The 24,344-nt window shown below is 40.8% G+C and overlaps 3 protein-coding genes across 4 annotated transcripts in view; 2 read left to right on the top strand and 1 right to left on the bottom strand.

The window, feature by feature from the left end:
• LOC115691511 (GTP-binding nuclear protein Ran1A-like) overlaps positions 1-16,899 on the top strand; it is a 44,256-nt gene extending 27,357 nt beyond the window's left edge. Inside the window, exons 1-8 of one of the 2 annotated variants that reach the window (XM_030618149.2) lie at positions 13,920-14,074; positions 14,346-14,415; positions 14,818-14,874; positions 14,987-15,104; positions 15,682-15,771; positions 15,862-16,041; positions 16,121-16,198; positions 16,505-16,899. In XM_030618149.2, the coding sequence (XP_030474009.1) occupies positions 14,072-14,074; positions 14,346-14,415; positions 14,818-14,874; positions 14,987-15,104; positions 15,682-15,771; positions 15,862-16,041; positions 16,121-16,198; positions 16,505-16,574 (666 nt within the window). In that variant the 5' untranslated portion in view covers positions 13,920-14,071 and the 3' untranslated portion in view covers positions 16,575-16,899. Of the gene's footprint in view, positions 1-13,919; positions 14,075-14,345; positions 14,416-14,817; positions 14,875-14,986; positions 15,105-15,681; positions 15,772-15,861; positions 16,042-16,120; positions 16,199-16,504 lie in introns of those variants that run through there. The other variant, XM_056306061.1, reaches the window with a different exon arrangement.
• Positions 6,883-7,435, top strand: LOC115691512 (uncharacterized). The gene has a single exon (XM_030618150.2). The coding sequence runs from the start codon at positions 6,945-6,947 to the stop codon at positions 7,341-7,343; it is 399 nt and encodes a 132-aa protein (XP_030474010.1). The 5' UTR covers positions 6,883-6,944; the 3' UTR covers positions 7,344-7,435.
• On the bottom strand, positions 9,354-11,601 carry LOC115691513 (uncharacterized). Its single transcript, XM_030618153.2, has 4 exons — positions 11,382-11,601; positions 11,184-11,266; positions 10,967-11,057; positions 9,354-9,616 (listed from the first exon to the last, which is right to left on the bottom strand). The coding sequence occupies exons 1-4, from the start codon at positions 11,408-11,410 to the stop codon at positions 9,586-9,588; spliced, it is 234 nt and encodes a 77-aa protein (XP_030474013.1). The 5' UTR covers positions 11,411-11,601; the 3' UTR covers positions 9,354-9,585.
• Positions 16,900-24,344: the final 7,445 nt, after the last annotated feature.

The following is a 24,344-nucleotide window of genomic DNA, read 5'->3' as shown; positions in this document are numbered from 1 at the left end:
AGGGTCTAACATTGTCCTTATTGTCTTGCCTGTGAGGCATTGATTGGCGAGAGCACGTGGTGTTGGACCATTTTGATCGACTGAACTTTCGTCCTTGCGAACGATAAGTTCATGAATTTTCCTTGCTTGCGATAGACATAAAGAGGAAAGGCAATAGGGAAAAGAAACGCTCTTGCTCGTAAGCACACGGGTCACAAAATGGCATAAGAACAACCGAGATTCCATTCATCCCACATGCCCATGACACATCTTAGATTTCTGCAGAATGCGTGCGTTCCATAATGTTTTCGTTCGAGAGAAAACCGGTGCGTAGTGTTATTTTTCGAGGGTCGTTTGATGTCTACGTTCTTGTGATTAATGTGTCAAAAAGAATCGTTAACCTTTTGTCCATGTCTAAACGTTCGTCCAAAGTATCTAACCTTAAGTAGGCCAGAAAACTCTGTGTGGTCGACATCTCAAACTATTAAGAGACAGGTTCGTTATAATATGATAGTAAACACGTACTTCAGTAGTTCCTCATACATCTCTTGCATGTAATTTGAATTTTTACACGAGAAACATCGGACACGAGCATCATCACATTCAATAGGCCACTAACCGGTAGGAATGTCACGACGAGTAAGAACAAGAATGAGTGCTGAGATTTGAATTTTATTTGAAAAACTGAAAAGCTCCAACTTTTTCAAAATAAAGAGGCCAATAAAATGTTAGGAGTGAGCAATGGTTCCGGTTCAACCCGGATATCGGACCGAGCTGGCCTCAACCGATCAGTTCAAGGCCTGCTCTTGGGTGAACCGGTTGGGTTCCCAGTTCAACAAAACCTAGGACGGACTTAGGACCGGTTCAGCTCTTGGTCCCGAGGTTGAAACCGCCAGTTCAACCAGTCCTTTCCCGAGTTCAAGTAGTCCCATTCTCGGGTTAAACCAGTTCTAAAACGATTTTGAAGTCTCAAAATTTGAACCATGCTCTTCAACATGAAGAAAAAAAAACAAAACCACTTGACCAATGAATGCTCTGTAGTGAACTAGTGCAGCTTTTATGTTTTGTTATCAAAATTTGGGTTTGTACCAAAACACAAAATTGACTGGGTAGTCGGTAAAACCGGAATCAAAACCGGCCGATTCAGGAGACAACAGTTCCAGAGCTAACGGATTCAATTCCTGGTTTCAAAAAGACTAGAACCAGGTTCACAGAGTCAATTCTCAATTCTAAATTGGGAACCAACTCACTCTAGAATCGATAGCCCATTGTAATTGGGGAATATTCGCTTCCAAGGCTCAAACAAAGTAAGAGCCTCAAATCTATGTCAAGATTTTTCTTACCCCCTGTAGAATGCCCAAGCAATGATTGTCCTGAGACCATGTGCAGTTGCCCATTACCGAATCGATTTTTTCTATAGAGTCGGATCCCACCTGTGTTAAGATAACTCCTCTCTTGGTCTAGGAGGTATAGGGAACGGAAGAGTAGTGTGAAGAGAGCGGAGACAATGACGAGATAGTCAACTTCTTTCTTCCTAACCCACGTGTGCGACTGAAAGGAGGCCATCCCTGCTACGATATTAACAATCAAGGCCAAAATCCTAAGGTCGAGAATCACCAAGCAGTTGCCCACTTCTACCTAACGGTAGATCCTCATCTTAAGGTGAAAATATAAAAAAGTTTGTGAGAGTTTTGAAAACATAGTCTGTTCCCTTAACCCATTTTTGGCTTTTTTTGGAACATGGGAGGCACTTCAGCTATCTTGTCGCAAGGGTTTCGAAGAAAAAAAAGCATCCCCACTAAATCAAGATTTTAGTGCAGTTGCCTAGCACCCTCCTCACATCTGACTTTATTTGGTCTTTTAAGTCCCATGTGTAATGCCGACTGAGGTCACGAGATTTCGACACTGTCAGAAAAGTAAAACAAAGAAAAAAGCAAAGCAAGCTCTCAATTTCAAGCAAAAATTACCTTTCTGTAGAGGGAGAGACCAAATCGATTGGAGGATTCCCCCTAACCCACTAGCACGAGACCGACAAAGGGATTTCTCAACTTAGGTCCTATTTAATAATGTGCCAACATAATTAGTGAACTAGAGACCCCCAATAATGGCACACATCTAAAGAAAAGAGGACTCTAATTATAGGGTCTATTGTTCATGGGAAGGTGGGGGTTTCGCATTTCTTGGAACAAAGAAACCTAAGATTAGCCATGATGGTCACAATGTCTGCCTAATGGTACCCTCTTTTTGGATGCTGTCGGGTCCATCCATGTGCGGTAAAACCAGCGAGAGCATTGGACTGAACTTGGAGGCAATCATTAGTGTAGTTGTAAATAGGGAAAATGACACAAATGATAATGTATTTTGACTCAATGTGTGATGTGATCCCTAAACTTTTAATTAGTTCAATGTAGTCCATGAACTTTTTGTACATGTTCAATTTAATCTATAGATTATATGAAAATTTTCAATATTATCTCTGATCTTGAAATAATGGAAAGATTACATTAAACATTCTTATATAGTTTAGGGACTACATTGAACATGTACCAAAAGTTCATGAACTATATTGAATAAATTAAAAGTTCGGAGACCACATTGAGCATTAGACTAAAGTTCAGAGACTATATTGAACAAATTAAAAGTTGAGTAACCACATTGCACATTGAGCTTTAAGGACTATTTGTGTCATTATTCCTCATAAATAAGCATTTGCTCAATTTTTGTACATGTTTTGTTATGCCTCAAATGCATCAAAGATGGGCGTGAAAACAAGAAACTAGTAGAACTGACCCTCGAGAATCATGCATTGTAAATGAAAGACCACAACACATTGAAGGAATATAGATCCAAACGTAAATAGGGATTGGAGCAATCAATCTCTATCTTTACATATAATGAGTGTAGAACACGAACATTGACAAGTACTAAACCAAACGTAAATAGAGATTGGAATGCAGATCCAAACCTTTGGAATACAAATCCAAACGTAAATAGGGATTGATTGTATGAAAAGGTAGAGATCCATATTTACACTTGGAAAATAGATCCAAATGTAAATAGGGATTGGAGCAATCAATCTCTATCTTTACATATAATGAGGGTAGCGCGCAAGCATTGACAAGTACTAAACGCACCTTATCCAAAAATCGATCCCGGATTATTTGTGGATGGGAATTCACCGGTTATAACACGTTATCGCCGCCGTCATTGTCGTCTTCGATGCAACTGAGCTCAACATGACCGCCATGGTCCAGTAATTGGCAGACCGATACGTGAACGTAATCAAATGCCATTTTTTTTCATACCTTGCCGCTCAACCTTCCTATTCCTTATGTGGGGGACAAATGCATGCAGCTAAGAACAGGGACCATTGACGATGCGAGATCATGGGATTAGTGGTGATGCGGAAGGCGTGGAGAATCCATGCATCCTAGAAAGATTAGGTCACATCCCTCAGCACCGGAGATTCATGGGGTCGTTGGTCCACCAATTATTGAGTCCCCCCCGAGAAACACAATGACAATATAAGGTGAAAGAGACGATGTGTGAGTGCATGTGGATAGTGGACGTGGTCATCAATTGGGTCAGTGTGGACCAGACATCGACCCCATGCCAAAGTGACAACGATCGGCCATAGCGGACGTGATTTCGAGCCAAACTAGGCTGACATCCAACTTGGGTTCATCAATCGAAACGACGAAAACAGGGTGGACATTACACATTCTTTTCCTCCAAAACATCCAAGAATCAAGTTGGTGCACCTCTATGCATCGCTTTCGAATTAAACCCGATTTGGATATGCCCTGGAGAGATATTAAATGAAGGTGGTCACTTTATTATACACAACATCGGCGGTCGTTTCATATTATTTAGTCAAATGTTGGTACGATTATTGTGAAGCCAAAAAGAAAACAAAATCAAGAGAATGTAAGCTTATTTGGTGTGCTAGGATTCCATGTATGGCCGGCCCAATCCACCAGGAGCTTCTACATGACTACGAGATGGACTGAAACGTGAAACCCCAATTTAATCAAGGGCCCGAAAGAAACAACAATCACAAGTCTTTCCTGAAAAAACACTTTCCTATAAAGTATGGAACGATTATCGAACATCACGCCATCGTCTGGAAACCGAGAGAGCTAGCATGAGCGCGCCGTGTCTGCAGACGGCGGGAGTCCCGACCGGAGTGGAGCGAAGGACGGCGGGAGGGGCGTTTGCCCTTATATCACGTGCTTTTCGGTCGCGATCGGATACCGACATCTTAATTTGATTTCCATGTACCATATCAATTGTGAAATTGGGGCAAACAAGCTTGGGTCTCAGGAAGCACTTCAAAAGAGAGCCCCAGGGGAGGAAATCACAAAGCCATCATTTCTCAGCTTGTTTGTCTCCTAAACTTGGGCCAAATCAGCTGCCCGCTCCTCTACAACCCCCCCTCCATTCGTGAAGCTTGAGGCCATCTCCGGCCCAAACAAAAGGGCTTAGGCCATCTGACAAAACCTTTGCTTTCCACCTTTTTGTTCTTTCTTTTTGCCATGTTTGAAGAACAGCCCAAGGCCCCAAAAGTGAGTGGGGGAGGGAAAAGCTTTACTCAGAATAATTCTTGACAGAAGTGAACATCAACATCACCCTTGCTTACCACCCGCCTGGGTAGTGCTGCTGGAAAGGGCACTCTTCTTCTCGCAAAAGGTTGGATGTTCAAATCCGGAGCGCCGCAGGGTGACTTAACCGGTGCACGTGTGTGGTGGCTAGCACGTGTCGCCCCCAGGGTTTACCTCCCGGCTGTCGGCCGTGCATGGGTTCCCTGGGTTACCAAAAAAAAAACATCACCCATGCTTTATATATTTACTTAAATTTGCTTGCGGGGTGATACCCGTACCCGTAAACCAGTCAATCGGAAGGTTGATTGGAGAATCGATCGGAGGAAGTTTCCTCGACTAGCGATGGAGGAATTGATGATTTCAAGCATCATACAGAAGAGCCGATTCTCACTAGAAGCTAACCGCTTGCTAGCTATACCGAATGATCGCCTTATTCTAACCCTTTAAGTTTGCCTCTTTTTTCTCCGCGTTCGAAACAATTGACGATTATATCCGTATTCAAATTGAACAAATATGCAATTTACTTGCGACGCACGCTTCAGACTCAGTCCCCCGATATCGCTTTCTTTCCCTCGGGATCCCGTGGGGCCCGCTCGAACCTATCGGCGCATGTGTTTTTTTATTTTTCCAAATTTTTTTTTTTTTGACCAAAAGGGGGATGAAGATATTCCCTCCAAAGGGAAAGCTCGTTGAAACTGTTCCCGAGTGATTAGGGTACAAAATAGGAGTCCACGCGGCACGTGACGTCGCCGCCCAGAGCCCCCCCCTCCTTCGTAGAAAATGCTCACGTGCGTGTCGTATGCGCTCCATCTCATCTACTACGTCCATATCCGTCGACCAATCCTTTGACCAATGGGGACAAGCGGCCAGGCCGCCTAGGGAATATGCCCAAGTTTCAAAGAGAATCCTGCCTGGCCACTTTGAAACTCCGTTTTGCCCGAACGAAAATTTATTTTCGAGAAATTATTATTTTCCGGCTTCTCGATATTTAAATGACGGGAAAATTAATCGATTTGCAGAAAATATTGTTTAATGAGCCGAAACAAAACGAGCTCAGATTTGAGGAAAAACGACTTCTCTTTTTTGTCAGAAGAAAATCACTTTTCCTAAACGATGAAATAAATGAAGAATGATTTTCATTCAGTTAAATAAACCTACCCTGAATATGACTTTGAATGAATCGATCGATCAAGAGAAAACATTTAAATAACTGCTGCTGTAATCACCAATTCGCCGTTCCTCCTAATATCTCAGAGTGCGCAAATTTGCCTGGTGAGTCGGTTATTTACAAATTTCAATATCCCTTATTGAGGTTCGAAGGAAGATCGTAATTTGGAAAAGCTACTCAGTTTCGGGCCGTTTATGATTCTTTCTCTTTCCCCGCTTTTTTCAATGAATTTGAGTGCCTACAACCTTGGACGCCACCGAGTTATGTCAGTGGGTCGACGTAATTCTAACGTCCCGTTACACCTGAATAATATAAATGATCACAACCACGTGTGATGTTAAGTCATATTTTCTAATCTTGGACTTTGTTTATTATTGTAAGTTAATTACGTAGTGGCTCTACTTCTATGTACTTAAAGTTGTATTATGTCCACTTCGCGGCAAGATTCAGGTTAATTTCGTGTACCGTATCGCCATCACCATCGAGGCAAATCATGGGAAAGCATCACCCGTTCTCCATAAAATCAAATCAAAGTGAAGAAACCCTAAGTTTGGCTTGGAAAAAATGAACGAAATTGAGAAGAAAATCACTCCCGTCTCCCGCGTATTTGAAAAATGGTCAACCCCGGCCACTCACCTTAAACGTCCTTGACGGGGTGGTCAAGAGTTTGTTAGTCACATTATCACTAAATAAGAAAAGCAAACACACCCGGATTGAACACCATGAGAGAAAGGCGTCCAACGCGGACATTATCACTAGATTAATCACTTATCAGTGCAAGAAAAAAGAAATTAACGAATCGTGTTGCACAATTAGTCATCCGTAAATACCATGAATAGATGAAGTTGAGATCAATATCAGTTCGAAATCTCAATATCGTTCATAATATTTTTCTCTGGTAGCATACGTTTCCTTTTGCCTAGTATTTTCAATTTCGCATCGAATTCGAAATCAACGAAGAGGCGAATGATCCCCTCGTAACGCGCGCCCCCCCGGTCACTTCCACGTGTCAGTCTTATCCCCCTTTCTTCCCTCCCCTTCCTCCCCTCTATAAAAGCCAGCCCCAAGAGGAAGTGCAACAACGGAAGAAACACCAGTCAGGTTTACCGTTAAAACGACGACCAACCTCCTCCTCCTCCTCCTCTCTCCATCTCTTCCTTCCGCAGCCTCTCGCACGCTCCGCCGCCGCCGCCGTAATGGCCGCCGCCGGTCTCATCCCCTGCAGGCCCATCTCCGTCAAGGCCGCGGCCTCCTCCTCCGCCGAGCGCAAGCCGGGCCCTACCGGCCGGCGAAGCCCCCCCTCCTCCTCCTCCTCCTCCAACTCCAACAGCAGCAGCAGCAGCTGGTGGGCCCCGATATTCGGCTTCTCCGCCGAGCCGGGCTACATTGGCCCCGCCGACGACAAGGTCGCCTACCCCGGGACGGCCGACGCGAAGCCCGCGAGGTGCCGCCCGGACCCGATCCGGTTCACGGAGGAGAAGGCGCGGCTCCTCAGGCTCATGACCTCCGACGCGGCGTCCCTCCACGACCCGATGTATCACTCCGCCATCGCGTCCCGGCTGGCTTCGGACTTCGGGGACCGGACCGATCTGTAATCCAGCCCGGCAGGGGCCGGACCGGACCGTGTTAACATCTTGTATGATGGTCCTTGTACAATATCTTAGGACACACTCTTTCGATTTTTTTTCTTCCTTTATTGTCGAATTTGTTTTTTAGGTTAGAGGCCAGGTGTTGTTCTGAGCCATATAATTCTGAATTATTGGGGGGATGTAGTGATGCAAGGACAGTTGAAGTTTCGTGAAATGGGGTGGATCAATCTTTGTAATCACCGATTAGTCAATTTAAAAATTGAGGAAATGTACATAATTAATGCTTAGTATAGTTTGAATATTGACCACTCTATGTGATCATTCAATAATTTGGGCATTCATCCTTCTATTTTCAATCCGACCGCGACGGACCCATAGATGACGACGGGTTGTGTTGATCTCGAGTTTATGAATTATTTAAAGAGATGATAAGAAGGGTAGGTCATATATAGTTGAATATGATGATTTATCAAATTTGAGTCGATCAATTATCTTGATGTTTAGTGGAATGGGTCACCTTTTGGTGTCGTTATTTGTTTGCTCTTAAGATTGGATCTCACTCTCAAGTTAATTTTATAAACCAACCGTAGTTAATAAGTCATGATGTTGATGTGTATTGAAATATGTGAGTCATGTTAACCATTGTCGGGCACTTATCAAGAAAAACTGTCCGAGAACTTGCGTGCTAACATCTGTCCATCGCGAAATTTTTAAGTATTTCGTGCTGAAAAAATATCTAAATTCGAAAGATTTTATGTTCTAACACGCCCTTTGATTTCTAAGGCAGTAATTACACATATCATAAGAAAAGTCAGCATACCGAGCACCTTAATATTTTCTAATTTGATCGTTTAACAAGTGCTCGAATGTCAATCTTAAATGAATCCTTCATGTTAACACGGGTTATATAAGAGATGTACCGCAAACTTTGTATTCGATCTTGTAGTAATACAATCCACGCATAATGCTGATGAAGGATTGCACTCTATGATCTAATCCTACACGTACATGTATACGTGTACATGAATGTAGGTACAAGTACAGCTGTACTGTTTCTCATTCGAAGCGAGCTTTGCGGTCTCGGGTCAAAATGGACATGAGAGGGCCTGGGTTTCCATCTGTTGTGCAACTTTGTGGAAAGAGACGTCCAATTTGACGGAAGAGGACGATTGAATTGGTGTTACGAGCTCTATTTTGGCATCATTAAGAAGTGGAGATGAATGCAATGAACCTATCTCTGTCAGATTCATGAGCTGAACAGAGTTACATAGTGAGTTCAATTTGCCCTCCCAGAGAGCAAATTGCAGATGTCTCTTTCCACAGGAAACATTCTCTGACCTGCAAGTGCTTTCGACTGCTCGACCTATTGCACGGGGGGCTCCCATGTCTTCAAACTCTCTACTCTCATCACAAGTTACACTCGCCATTGTGAATGATGGTACATGTCCGAGACGCTCAGATCTTTGCAGGCACCGTTTAACGGTTGCAGAGACCTTGGCATCAATGCTTGTGTAAATAAGTTCTTTTCCTCCAAAGGTGTAAACTGAGGAGAAAAGTCAACTGGATGGTGAATTCATTTGCGGGTTCTTGCGTGTACCATGTACGATGCATGGGAGTCCCGTAATACAAGCAAGCAAGATGAGTAGGAACGGGTGATTCACAGAAGGCAAGTAAAATGAATGCAGGCAAGTGGGCAGTGCCTCCAGCTCAATGGTTTTTCTATTAAGGAAACGCAAGAGTTCACAAGCTGGCCTTTCAATTCTATGATGACCCAAAAACACAGCGCACGCATGTAGACATATGGGCAATGCATGTATCTGCATACAATTGAGTAACAAGAGAGCCAGCAGAGACTATCTCATTCGCAAAACTAAAGTACTCACCTAAACCAAGAAATCAATCCTCAATCCTCTAGACACCGTGACACTCTGCACAAAGTTTGTCTAAATAGTCAAGCCAGTGAAGGGAGGCTAGAGACCTAACCGAGGATGACAGAACTTATAATTAAACCTGGTGAATCAGCAAGAGCTGGTCATTTATTCAAAACATCAGTAAGTCTCTATATCATGATTGGGCCCCAATTCCCAAGATCCCCTACCACAACCAAAAAATAGGAGTACAACATTACTTAAAATATGATCCTGCAAAAATTTTGAGTGCTAACACGCACCAGGGTGGGTAAGAATGGATTGGCCAATATTAAAAACATGTGAGGACTATTTTGTACTCCGTCTTCAAGCTCCCCGCATCACTTGCTTTCAGCGTCATATATGTCCGTACTGCACATGTTTATTAAGGAAAAGCAACAATACTATTGAAAGAACCATATAAAACAATAGATTATAGAATCTTCGGTTGATCTCAGAAGGTTATAACAGCACCCTAGTTCCATGAATTATAGTAATTTTACAAGCTATAGTGGAATGCAAAGGACAACTTCTTCAAAATTGCAGGTGACTTTCTCATTGCTAAGCTACAAACACAATGAGGGACAACTGCAGGAAAGCAACATCTACATATAAGGCAGGGCAGAGAGATTGATTAAAAATATGAGAAGATGGGGATGGAAATGACAACCCAATCGAACAATAGAAGACAAGGCTCCTCATACCTACAGATTTCAGCCAAAAACTCCTTGCCATATATTGAAAGAAACTGTATCTTAGGCTCCATTTGTTTCGCGGAAAACAAGTGATTTGAAAAACATTTTCCTAAAAATAATTGCTTGTATCGCTTGAAATAATTAATCATTAGAAAATATTTTCATTCCAGACAGCAATTTATATCTAACCATAGTTGAAGATGAGAATATTTTTCGTTCATTAATTTTTGTAAGCGATATGAGTAGTCATTTTTAGGAAAATGTTTTCCAAATCATTCATTTTTAGCAAAACAAATGGAGCCTCGGTTCACATCTTTAAATCATCCACAGCAGAAGATTGAAGACCTTACATGCCAACATCCTGGGAAGACCTTGACATACATTTGAAGAAAAATACTTTTTTTTTAGAAAGAAAGAGCTCATCACTTAGGAAAACATTCTCTCATGGTTTGTGAGTAAAGACTTGATTTCACAGTGACAAGTATTCAAAACCTATTGGCTACCACCCAATTATCCAAAGGCGCTCTAAGGAACTCAATCACTAGTTCTTTGAAACGGTTTTCTAAACTCGCTTAGAGCATGTATACCAAAGTTTGTCAAGGGATCAACAGGGAGACAAGGCCATTAACATCGAAGGTTTTGTGCCTTATCAAGCAAATCCTCCGTTCACTAAGATCATCAGGTTGAATCTGCTCACTCAGAATCACTACAAGACATGCATCTAGTAGTAACCTCCTGTAATGAGACTCCTATTAAGCAAGGAATTAACATCTTGTACAAACGAAGACACCACCATTTTCCAGATCCTATGCAATTACAAACAGTTGATGGTTCAATCGGCAATAGACGGTAATAAATGGATACAATGGAAATTACTAATGCATTCATCCATAAAAGAGGAGTGGCAGAAAATCTCAACATACTTCAAAGACAAATGCTTTAAGATCACAATGAATCAATATCATGAACATATAACAGCTGAAGGCGGGAGATCGCAACCAAAAAAGAATGAAAGGAAAAAGGATACACCAAGTAAAACCCATGAGCAAAAGCCCCAGCTAAGACGAGGGTAAACAAACGATCCCTCACCACCGGGTTCTTCCTCAACGAGAGCCGAACTGCGAAATCAGATTCCAAAACGAAGCAACACCAACCCAATAAGCAAAACCCAGATGGGATATGACACAAACGATCGAAAACCACGAAATTCATTCGACAAATCAAGCTCCAACAATTGTACGTACTGAGAGGAAGAACAGGGGCGTATATAAGAGGGACTAAGAACTTAAATGGGGCTCCTTTGCTTTGCTTCCTAACGACGGCCTCCCTTCAAATCACAAAAACAAAAAAATACCCACAAGTGAACACAATCGATCAATTCAGATTGTACAAGAAAGATGCAGACTTTGAGCTTCGAAGAGACGCAAATTTGAGAACTTTACTGGTTGGAGGTGTCGGACGGCGAGGCCATTCGATGCTCGAGAGAGATTGATGAATGCACGCGGGTGCTTGATGGAGAGATTTGTGGAGGAAGGAAAGGTGTTCTTGCGAACCAGAGAAGAGTTTTGCGCGTTTAGAATTCAGAGATCTGAATGATGTTTGGTTTTTTCTATTACTGCTGGCGCTAGCGAAGCGGTTTTTCTTGGGTTTGGAGACGGTAATGAGCATTTAGAGATTACGGGTGCGCAAAATGAGCCGCCCGGATCGGACCGGATCAGCCGGTTTGGTTCGGTTCCTAGAGTGTTGATCCGATTTTCGATTCCTAAAAATGAAACCGGTATCCGGGCGATCCGGTTTCCCCGGACCGACTACATATATTTTTTTTTAGTTTTTATTTCTTCAAAAAAGTTAATAAAATGTGAATTGAATCCACATACAATACTTTTCCCCTGTCGTCGCACCATAATAACTCTTCATTCATCGTCGCTTCCGTCAATATGTTGAGATTTATTACTTTCTCTCATTGTGATAGAAAAAAATATAAAAGTGATTAGTTCTATTAGACCGGATCGGGAACCGATCACCCCTATTCGAGACGGCAGGTCGTTTCAGCCCGCGCCCTTTGATTTTGGAATTCTATATGGGGATGAGATTTATTTTTCACCTTTTTTGTTTTGCTAAAATTCTTAGTTGTTTTTCAGTTGATTTATCGAATTAACCTTCAGTTTCGGTAAACATATATTGATACTTAACCACACATTTTTTTAGACAATTGGTTCTTATCTCGGCTTAGGACTTTATTGTACCTTGTAGTCACTAGGGCCGGCTCTTAATTGGCCGAGGGAAATATTTATGGCTCGATTGTACTTTATGGCATGGTTTAGGGCTTGATCAAATCAATTCAAAGATTTAGAATTCAAATGTATTTCACGCATAGGATTGAGAACTCAGTGATATAATTTTCTCAAAGAAAACGTGACAAATCATTACACATGCTATCAAGATTCATATCGTGAAATGCACCGGCATAGTCGCATGGCATGAGGAAAGTTGCAAAGAACTTCGACGGAGAAAGCATGGATCATCGGAGGCCTTACGAACATTGAACAATGTCATGCTTCGTGCCTTAAAATCAATTTCTTGCTTTAGTGTCTTTGGGAGAATTTCAGCGTAACTTTGTCCTTACGCATTCGACAATTGATAACGAGTCGTTTTTGGTTTGACAATAGACAATACTTTATTGTCCAACATTTAGTAGATTGTCAAAAATGGGTCATAAATAAATTTGAAATGATAAAACCCAGAGTAACATGAGTCACTGAGATCCAACTCACCTTTATGAATTCGTCTTCACTTTTTCTTGCCCCGACTTGACCTTGCGCTTACTCACTCTTCACTTTCCCCTCAGTCTAAATTTGAGTTTTCCTGAATTTAATTGAATATGAAAGTGTTTTGACAATAAGGGTTATTGTTGGGTATGGATTTTATGGGTCAATGTGGGTCCGACCATTTTCGACCCGACTCCAATGATTTGATAGGCGTAATGTTTGGATATCTAATCTCTTCAATTCGATGGCCTACATTTCGATGGCCTTGCAAAAGTTGAACTTCATCAACGGCCCTAAGACACTTTCTAATTTCAGTTTCTATGAATTCCATCATTTCGGTGTGGACAGTCTTATCCCCGATAAGGAATCATACGATTTAGCGTGCCGGAATTGATTAAAGATATACCCTGCCACAAGGCCTTGTTTGGCAAGCAATTTAAAGAAGAGTAAAAAACAATTAATTCTCATTAAAAATTTAATCTTTTTTCTCGCTTTTTCATTCAAATTCTCATTCCCCTCACTCTGTCTCGGAACCAGGGAAGGAACTCGACCAAAATTGAATTTTTTTTTTTTGTGATACGAAGGACTGAGGAATTTTGAATTCCTGTTTAATTTTCCTTACAAATTTCCTCCTCGCTCCCTTGAAATTTTAAGGAAAAATTACACAAATAATCCTTAAACTTTAGTTAAATAAGTAACGTGACCCCTCAATTTTTAATTTGTTCGATAAGATTACTGAACTTTGGATACATATTTAATCTAGTCTCCAAATCATATGAAAATATCATATATTATTCTTACATTAATTCAAAATCAAAGATAATTCAGAGACTAAATTAAATATGTATCAAAATTTTCAAAAATTCTATTAAATAAATTTAAAATTCATTAATCATGTTACATATTGAGCCACGGTGCAGATACCATGTCCGACAAAATTTAGGCATCCTTTGTACCATTTGTTTTCAAATTTTAAAACCATGGGATGTGGGGGCAGCGACAGGTGTCCGTACAGATCGGACGGTCAACAGATTCTAGAACGCTGCCGCCGAGAAAGTAAATCGAATCCAACGGAGGAGACAGCAGCGTCAGCTTAAAGCCACGTTCGACCAGCAAAGCAAAGCAAAGAAAAGAAAGAAAGAAAAAAAATCTCGAAGTCCTTTCTGCTCTCTCGTTCCTCTTGCCCACCGTCGCTTCACTCCCCTCTTAAAACCACCCCCATCGCCCATCAAAACCTACGCAGCTGTCTCTCCTCTCCTCTCCTCTCCCACTACGCTAAGTACGGTTCGCTGCTCCGAACGCATTCGAGTCCGTCTCTCCGCCTCTGCAAGCCACCGAAAGCCCGACCCTTTTCGCCATCGTCGATGGTGAGCTCGTTCGCTTGGTGTTCTTGCCTTCCCGTCGTCCCATTTGTCTGCGGGTTTCGTTGTTGTTGTTGTTGATATCTTGGGCCTTCTGGGTTTCTGGGTCTTCTTGAATCTGGATCCTCTTTGTCGTTCTTGTCGAGGTTTTGGGTCCTGGTTGCGTGTTTTTCTTGGGGGGTGTTCTTGGAGCTGAAGCGATCTGGTTACGTGATCGCAAAGTTTGGATTTTGATCTCGTTTGTGTTTTGTTTCCCTTGGCGTGTCTCCTCTTTCAGGCTTTGCCGAATCAGCAGACCGTTGATTACCCGAGCTTCAAGCTCGTCATTGTCGGCGATGGAGGCACAGGTAATTTGTCGCCGGCGTGCTCTGCTTTTTTTTTTTACTGGTTTTGATGCGATTGGTTCGAAGAAAATGGCGAGGATTGCTCGTTGCTCTGTGTGCGTAGCAGGGTGCGTATGCTGTTGTGATGAATTAGGGTTTGCTGTAGTTATTTTACGGGTCGGGATCGGGAAAATGACACGTGCTCGTGGTTATGTCCTTAAAAATGGAGGATTTACCATTCGAAGTAGCGAACGGTATGTTTTTACACAGTTTCTGGGGATTTGTATGAAGTCGAAGGGTGTCAGAGGAAAAGTGGTTTTGCGATCTTCTTCATTTGTCATGATGGTAGAAGCCATGAGGTGTATCTTTTCTTTCTAGTGTCAGGCAATGGATAGCAGGCTGAGCGTAGTCTATTCCTTTGTGCAGGTAAAACGACTTTCGTGAAGAGACATCTTACTGGGGAGTTTGAAAAGAAATACGAGCGTAAGTGATGTGGAAATGGCTGATTATGTTTTTTTATTTTTTTTGTGGTCGTTAGATTTATCATTTTGTTTTTTCTGTACTAATCTTCTGGTATTGTCCTTGCGCATAACAGCAACTATTGGTGTCGAAGTCCATCCGTTGGATTTCTTCACAAACTGCGGGAAAATCCGGTTTTACTGCTGGGATACTGCAGGGCAGGAGAAATTTGGTGGTCTAAGAGATGGATATTAGTGAGTAAAGAGAGCTCCCTCTTCGAAGTTCCTTGCTTTTGAATCAGTAGAAAGATTTTCGGATTCCAGTTTACGTTCTTGTGAATTGGGTGATGCTAGGGAGAAAATGTAGTGTTGAGCTTGTACTGGATCAATGCTTAAATTACAGGGTAGCTATATTTTGGTTGGTAGTTTATTTAACTATCTGGGTTTTACTAAGGATAACTATTATTACTTAATAGTGGTGCAGTCAATTGTTATTTGTAAAGTTGTGGATGAAGAAGCAAGTAGTTTTGCAAAAAAAATTCCGCAGTTGGTGAGGGAGTGTATATCTGTTTCATGGTCATCCTTATTCTTTAAATCTTATTTTGGAGAAAAAGGAGGAGGGCCTTAAATGTTATCGGACTGCATGTTGTACTTAATGCTGGCAGTGGTAAAGCGGTCTTTTTTTTTTTTTTTTGGTTGCTTGGTAAAGTGATCTTCTGAATGTGGTGATTTCTGTTATTCACTTTTTAACCTTGATCGTGGGAGGGGGAATCCCTCTCCCTCCTGTGTCTGCGTGTGTTGAAATTTCAAACTTTTATTTGTTGTTCTGCAGCATTCATGGCCAGTGTGCAATTATCATGTTTGATGTCACTGCTCGATTGACATACAAGAATGTTCCTACATGGCATCGCGATCTCTGCAGGTAGAGTAGAAACACCGGTACCTTATTCTGTGTTTTCGCACTACATTTTTTGATGGTGCTATATCTCGCTAATTACCCATAATTTTACAGGGTTTGTGAGAATATACCTATTGTTCTCTGTGGGAACAAGGTAGATGTGAAGAATAGGCAAGTTAAAGCAAAGCAGGTTACGTTCCATCGGAAGAAGAATTTGCAGTACTATGAAATTTCTGCAAAGAGCAACTACAACTTTGAGAAACCCTTCCTCTACCTTGCCAGAAAACTTGCTGGGTACCTGAGCAAAACGTGCAATCCTGTTTGCAAAAGTTGTTATGGTCTAGTAGCTAATCATTTGTTTTGGTAAACGCAGGGATCCAAACCTCCACTTTGTTGAGTCTCCTGCCCTTGCTCCTCCGGAAGTGCACATTGACTTGGCCGCACAGCAACAGTAAGAATATTGGCCTCTACTCTATTATGTGCTTCGTTTTACATAACTTTCTACTATAGTAATATAGTTGTACATCCTGGCCTTCCTCTTCTAGAGGCACTTAATTGCATGGATAAATAATAACCATGCTTAAGAATGAGGCGGTGTGTATTATAAAGCAGAAATTGTAGCAGTGTATTGCCTCTCCGATCTATCTGCTCTTCTTTTGTTGGGTTACATAAATAATATTCTGTAGCTAGTTTGATAGTTCGTAAACCTCTTCTCAACTGTCCATTGACCAATGGTGGTTTTTATTGTCTCCAACAGGCATGAGGCAGAACTTGCTCAAGCAGCTATTCAGCCACTTCCTGATGATGATGATGACGCCTTTGAGTAGAGGGTTGATGAACTGAAGGGTGTTTCAAGTTTTTGGTAGTGCGATTTATGCATCCTTGTGCTGTCTTGAATTGATCGGATGAACAGAAGAATATGGTCATATCTCAGGACCATGGAATTCTGGTAGCTGGATACTCCTTTTATCTCGCTTCATCCCCCTCCCTTTCCTCCTGTTCTTTTCCTTCACTTGCTGCTTTTCAAGTATGGTCTTGTTAATGAGAGTCCTATAATACCATTAGGAAGTCCTCTGCTTCTGGGATATTGTATGGGTGTTTGGTGATACTTCTTTATTAAATCTTAAATAGCATTATTTTCTCCTTCTAGTACTATTCTGGTTTCATTGTCTAACGTTGTGGCTATGGAGTGATGCATGCACGCATCCAAAAACTTGAATGATTTTCTACTCAAATATGAGTGACTAGTAGCATAGCAAAGTAACCCGGGGTAAATCAGACTTGATAGTGAAGCTTGTGCACGGGGACTATGAAAACATTCAGTTTATCTGCAGCTCTAGCATTATAAAGACGCATTGAACATGAGATCTCTCAACTGCATGATGTCAATACGCCACGTGTTAGACAAACTGCTGTTTCTCCATTTGAGTTGCTTTTAGTGATGAGACTTTACATGAAACAAGCAGCGAAACTTTTACTTGTGAGAGGTTTTTCGATTAACTAGTTTTCTTGTCTCAGTTGAAATGCTTAGATCCACAAAGGGGTGTCTCTGTATTGAAGAACTTGTTATCTTGGGTTCAAATCTTGCTTGCTATTGGGGTTGAGCTATGAAACTGAATTTTGACATGATGAGATGCTTATGAATGGATCGGCGTGGTGGATTCAACTTGGTGTGCGCAAGACGGTCCAAAATAGTTAAGTTGTGCATAAGATGGTCCAAAATAGTTAAGTCTGTGTTGTCAAGTAACAGTCATATCCGGTTGTGACTTATAGTTGTCTGAAGTGGACTCTCTTGTTTATAATGATCCATAGACCCGAGTTCCATTCATGCCTCATTCAGAACTCATATTTCATGCTGGCTTTTCATACTGAAAAAGGTCACTCTGTTATACCAGAACTCTCCAGCAAGGGTTGCAGTTGATCCTGCTGCAAGAACTTCTATAACTTCGAGGCTTAGTATTGTTAGCGTTACTCATCAATCTAAATCCTAGAGTTGAGACTAAAAGCTTTGCTTCGTCTCTCAAGCAGTCGAAAAAGTTGATCTGTTGTTTCGTAGTTCTCTAGCAGAGGGGACATTCCGAAATGGCAAGTCAAAGGGTATTTCTACAAAATATGACTTCGCAAGTCTATATTCCAAGTTCTGCTTTGCCAAAATGAGCTCATGTACCAAAATAGTTGATGCAAGGTCATCTCTTGGCGAATGAATGTGAGCTCCAGTTCCCTGCATATCAAGCTTAGTCATCAGAGGCGAAGATGTCTAAGCAAAGTTTTGCATTATAGTTCGTAGAGATTGATGCTTCTCCGACTCTAATGGGCATAAACGTTGAGCTCAAACCAGGTTAAGTTGGAGAAGCACTGGACATTGCTCATTACTGATCCATAGATAGTATTATCATGGAGAGAATTTGTTCCACTTTATTGTTCTTGTTATAAGGCTGAGTAGGAAACTATCAAGCGTGGCCTAAGTAGTGTAGGAAAACTATGATCGAACGCACATTCTTTTTCTGAATTAGAGGATGCCATGTCAAGAAGTCAAAGCTGTGTCCATAAGGACATCCTTTTTCAATGTTCTCTGCTTTAGTATGCTGAGGTCTGGTTTTGATTAGCAACTTAAAAGTATGGCAAGAAGAAAAATTAAGGAACCTAGTTCACCAAATAAATCACATTGAGTCACTCGGATTTAAAAGTTTTTCTTATTTTCCCCCACTTTACTTTAATCCGTTGTATACCTCGTCGTCTCACCTAATAGTGAATCTCACGTGAGGATCTCAACATCAGATATGAGAGAATGTAGATATACATCAAGCATACCCGAATATTGCTACAAGTACAATTGGACAACAAACTCTTATTCTAGCCGCTTATAATACATAAATCCTAGGTGATCTTAAAATGCCTTATTTTGTTTGTTTGACTTCCTAAAACTTGTGGTTGCAGGGAAAGCTAAATAAGGTACTCGGTGTAATCTAATCATGTCTTGAGAAATCACTAATTAGTTTGAATCGTGGGTTTGCATGTAGACATTGGACTGTGAGTATATACAGTTCTTGCTACGACCCAAATTTCGACCAAGTCATTTGAGCCCAGACCTGGTCTGCAACCCTCATTATATAGTGGTCCTCTTGTTTCTCTGAATACTTCCAAACTTTGCAGAATTTAAGGATCATGACATAACAAAAGGTGTCTACGACCGTTACCTGAACTTCTAATTGGGCTAAAACGCCTTGTCACCCTCCGAAAGGTTCGATGATTAAAGATTCAAGAGAACCTCCATTGGTACTTGCAAGGTAATGACAAGAAATAAAGTGGGTTTGCATTGTCATTTGTCTGTATGGCTCCCATAATGCACATATGGTCTTGTCCTTAATCGGAGCAGCAAAAGTTTGTTCACTTTATACACAAATCTCCAACCAAACTCTTACATGAATTGTACTACATCCAAAAGGATTGGCGACCATCCTCCTCCCTCTGATAAGGCCTCATCACCAACACATGTGAAACCACATGACTCCTGTGTACATGAGCCTCCCGGAGTACACACACCCACTTGCTTGTGTCCCCGATCGGGCGGTACTGCTCCGTGTCGGCCGACGGCCAGGCCCTGTGAGCTCTGACCAGGCCCTGAGTGCCCTATGGAGTCGTCACTGTTGGTGTCGGTTCGCCTATTCGGACTCGGGGCCACACCAGAATGAAAGTTCATTTCCCCACTAATAAATCATGTCCCCATCAATCCAACTCGGAGTGGGGGCATGAGAGCTATGGCCTCTTAGCCCCTCCCTCCTCTCACTGTCTCTTCTCTTTTGTATATGCCCACAACATGTCCATGAAATGTGGGGTTGGGCTTAATAAGGACAGTGTCCAAATTTTCAGGGGCTCATGAGGCCCCATCCATTCCATTGGGGGCAGTGGCAAGGAGCATTTCAATGCAAAAGAGTGACACTAAATTCATTGTCGGTGGGTGGTCGGATTAGAGTTTGAGAATGACAAGTGTATATTTGACAATTCAATTCGGAAAAACAAAGAGAGAGAGAGAGAGAGAGAGAGAGAGAGAGAGAGAGAGAGAGAGAGAGAGAGAGAGAGGAAAGAGACGAAATTGAATAGGTTAATTAATTTCTTTTTCACATGTTCATCTACTAATGCTATTATCCGGAATGGGGTCTCTCTTGGCAACATGGCCCCTTCTGTCCTCCATCTTTTCCGGTGAAATGGCCAGTCATTCATTGAAAAAAACATAAACCTCCCATTTATTTTTTTGGCTTTCCATTGAAAATCATTAAAACCCTCAAAGCGCAAATCTTTTGAATATTAGGTGGCGTGGCAAATGCATTCTGGCCACGAGGTTGTTGAATTTGCATGAGCAGTAACAATAATTGTTACATATATGTCTTTTGGACACTCCCCTTGTCACATCGAAGTAGATAAGATGCATGAAACACTTATGCGTACCTAGATATTGATGGTGAGTCTCGACACATCAACATGTATTCAATGCCAATACTCAAGTTCAGGGAATTTAATCGAAACCCTTTTCTTGCATGAAAATGGCAACTGCTCATCTGCCCTCGAATGCAAGTTATAAGTGGAATTGTTGGCGAAGAACGACATACCATCAAGCTGACGGGTGTGGGTGTGTGTATGGCAACGGAGGTGATGGGGGGTGACGATGACATGAAAACTTAGCAAAACAGCGACAGAGGTCGCATCATCACATGGATTTGGTCATCAAGAGGAAGATGGTGGTGGGGAAAAAAAACCCTACTCGTGCCTGCATATAGACATGCAAGATGTGCATGTATATCGTGTCACTTCGTTATCTGAAATTCAATAGGGAAGAAAATTATTTGTTTGATGTATCGAGTGGGAGATTTAAGATGGCGACCTCACATCACGTGGCCCATCATGTGATGGGTACGAAATCCATGTAAGTGTTGTATGCAAGGGGGTCGTGTAATGGCAGCCAGATTCATGCAAACTTGGAACAGGACATGTTGTGGAAAGACAGCATGTGCTCGAGCGTAAAAGGGGAGGATAGGGGAAGCAGCTGTCGCTGTCTACTCCAGTATGTTCTGCGGCTGAGTTTTCTCTTTGTTATGATGATGACGATTATGTATCATGCCAATGTTTAAATGACACAGCCATTGGTGAACCCTGAATTAATTGCCAGACAACACTCATTCATGACTTTAGGGTTCAAGAATAAGTCTCTCCTTCACACTTGAGAGGTCAAGGGCCACACATAAGTCTATCTTTCTTTCTTCGAACTGGATGGCTTTGGCTTCACCTCCTCTGATTGTGTCATTGTAGATACAGTTGTGCATGCAGATGAGATGGTCATGACCGGAAAGAGTTCAAAGAAAAACTAAAGTAAAATGAACAAGATTGAAAGCCATGACATGGTGATTGTTTTATGGTAGGCAAGGCTGATATTGCGAATGTGTGTAATTTCCGTTAGCATGACGTTTAAAATTTTGTGAAATTTTGTTAGCTCATTGTCCATTATTTTACATCTAAGTCATAAGTGGAGTGAGATCGCGTGAATAAAAGGCCAATTGAAATCTCGTGTTCAAGTAACGTGGAATAAAACTTAGATACATAGGACTAGAATATAGTAGTTTTAATTATAGCACGGAGTGCTGGACAATCGAACATCAAAATGTGAGTAAATGAGTGCGGGTGAGATGGGAATGTCTCGTTGGATGAGTAGGCACACGGGAAAAGGACAGGATTATAAATGAATCTATTCTGGAGAAGGTAGGTGTTGTCCCATCGAGGATACGATGAGAGAAGGTCGCTCAAGATGGATTTGTGACGTTGAATGAAGACCTTCGGATGCGCCAACGAGGAGATGTGAAGAAGGAATGGAAACACGCATTAAAAGGGGCAGGGAAAGATTTAGGAAGAAGTGAAAGACAACACGATAAGGAAAGGTATGAAGTATTTAAGGATCGTAATGGAGTAATGGGATTCATACAGCCGACCCCACTTAGTGGGATAAGAGTTAGATTTGTCCTTGTAGTTATTCTTTGGTTTTGGTTTGCTAGATGGAAGAGTTAGTTCAAGACTATTTTTGTTTGGTTTACCAAAATTACATGAGGGAATAATTTATAAAAAAAAAACAAAGTACCATAAATAGCCTCAATAGTTTTCCTCATTATTATATTATGATTCGTATATTTATGAAATAATAATAACAATTACTCCAATGAGTTGCTATTTATTTAAGTTACTAACAAATAATAAATAAAACATTGATTTTCTTATAAATAATCATCTTTGTCAAATTCAACTAGATATTTGATATTTATTCATTTGATCAGGTTGCAAAACTTTTGAGACAATTACAGCAGTCCCAAAATCTGTCACCATAATGCACTTGAGTCCTCAAAATTTCATTTTAATGTATTTGAATCCCTAAAACTTATCACACTCGTCCATTACAAACCCTTCCATTAGTCCCATTAGGTTTTAGTGGAAGGAAAATGTCATGTACCGGCTAATCTTAAAAACAACCACGAGGCATTTTCCGTCCACTTAAAGCTAAAAATAAAAAAAATAAAAGATAGGAGGAGTTAAGTGCATCGAAGTTGTAATGTTTAGAACTCAAATGCATGAAATAAAAGTTCTAGGTTTCAAATGTATGATCATGACAAGTTTTAAAAGTAGGTCTCTAGTTATCATAAAATGACAGTGAGATCCACACCGATCTTACCAAAATATATAAGTTCCCTTATAAACTCCATGAACTGCCATTGGTTCACTTTTGCCATAGACCCCACGAAGATAGATATCTCTCGCTCTCTCTCTCTCTCTCTCAATGAAGTGTTCGACATATCCTACATTGCTATAGAATCAAAGCACTGTAATTTCTCTCTCCTTGAGTTTGAGGATCATGATATATGTTATAAAAATCAATCAAAAGAATAAACTAATAGGTGGAAGGAGACTATATAAATATAAAAAAACATATAGGACCCATTGTCAATAGATGCGGGACAATATTTCAACGCCCCCTCTCATGTGCAGGTCGGATTAAAAGCGGCACATGGAATTTGACTTATGGGAGCAGACACCACTTATGTGGAAGGGATAACACGAGTTCCGATATCATGTTCGAAAGATCAGCCCAAAAGCTTAAGATTTTAGATTGGACTTTCTAAGTCAGAATATGTAAATATTAAATATCACATATTCATTTATTAGCTTAAACTTTTAGAACAATTAGAAGTGATATCACAAAATCTCATCTAATATTAGAGCAGGAGATCCCGAGTTCAAATCTTTATAGGCCTCTTTTTGCCTCCCCAATGTTTTCATTTATTAGCTTAAACTTTTAAAACGGTTCAAACTAAAGTCAAAGCTAATTTAAAGCTCTGAGATGGTTGTTGCTCGACAGTAGCATTGTACATCTTATGCAAGAAGTAAGACTTTTACAATTTAATCTTCATGCAATCTTATCCCTCAAGTTTGTGTTGGCTTCGAATCACTTTCATGTCCCAATTTTTCACAAAATTTGGTATAAACATGTCTGCATCTGGCAATGTCGAGATCCTGTCAACAATGTCCAACGTGTGAGCATGTCCAACACTCATATGGGCCCGGACTAATTGTGCACCATGCAATCGGACGGTTGGAATCACATGGGCTTCGGATGGTGACTCCATGCCTAATTTTACATAGATATTCTCACTCAAGACATTGGTCTGATCAAATTCTGACACTCTAACATTAGTGACCTGTCCCTTTTTCATCCCATGTTACTATGATCGGGAGATTAAGATATCAACATCAAGTATGGTTGATAATGCATATATACATATATACTAGATATGATGAGAAAAAAAGAGGAAAATTCTTCCTGAGGAAGATGGTCGATATGTAACTCTTTCTTGTTCAATGTAATCCTCTCGTCCAGTGCCACCTTAATTGCTTGAGTTCTAACTCATAAACGTCTCACCAAAGAGTGCTCCTCGACACTCTTGAACCATACTTAGGATCCGTTTGTTTGAAGGGAAACTATTTTCGAGAAATTGGTTTCTGACTTTTCGTTGTTTGGATGACGGAAAACTAATCGGTCTATGAAGAATAATTTCCATGAACTGAAAACAACAAATTTAGCTCGGAGGAAAACAACTTCTCTTATTGGCAAGAAGGAGATCACTTCCCCTAAACCACCAAATGATTGAAAACTAACAATTTTTCTTGAAAATGATTTCCATGAAATTTTTTTTTCCTTTATTATGAAATTTTTAGTGAAACAGACGCACCCTTGGCTCTGTTTGTTATGTGGAAAATGAATGATTTGGAAAATATTTTCCTAAAAATAATCGGTTGCATTGCTTGAAATAATTAGTCAATGAAAAAATGTTTCACTATCGATAACAATTTATGTCCAAATATCTTCGTGAACGATGAACATTTTTTTCGTTTGCTTATTTCTGTAAACGACACAAGCGTTTATTTTTTGAAAAATGTTTTCAAAATCATTCATTTCCCGCAAAATAAACGCACCCAAGTGAATATTTTATTGGGGTTTGTAACAACACCTAGCTTTTTTTTTATATATAAATCACATAAATTTCTAGAAGGGCACTTGGAAA

The sequence above is a fragment of the Syzygium oleosum genome, unplaced genomic scaffold (assembly GCF_021117445.2).
Source record: "Syzygium oleosum isolate NSW1041296 unplaced genomic scaffold, Sole_v2.1 Sole_v2.41, whole genome shotgun sequence".
NCBI lineage: Eukaryota > Viridiplantae > Streptophyta > Magnoliopsida > Myrtales > Myrtaceae > Syzygium > Syzygium oleosum.
Note: the sequence above shows the minus strand (reverse complement) of the source record. Positions and strands in the feature narration are given on the sequence as shown.

Bases quoted from the DNA above. Each gene is read 5' to 3' on its own strand.
- LOC115691512 (XM_030618150.2), top strand. From the start codon at position 6,945: ATGGCCGCCGCCGGTCTCATCCCCTGCAGGCCCATCTCCGTCAAGGCC.
- LOC115691513 (XM_030618153.2), bottom strand. From the start codon at position 11,410: ATGGCCTCGCCGTCCGACACCTCCAACCA. The intron at 11,058-11,183 runs GTACGTACAATT...CTGATTTCGCAG, and splicing joins CGCCCCTGTTCTTCCTCTCA to TTCGGCTCTCGTTGAGGAAG. The intron at 9,617-10,966 runs GTATCCTTTTTC...AAACATGTGCAG, and splicing joins GCTCATGGGTTTTACTTGGT to TACGGACATATATGACGCTG.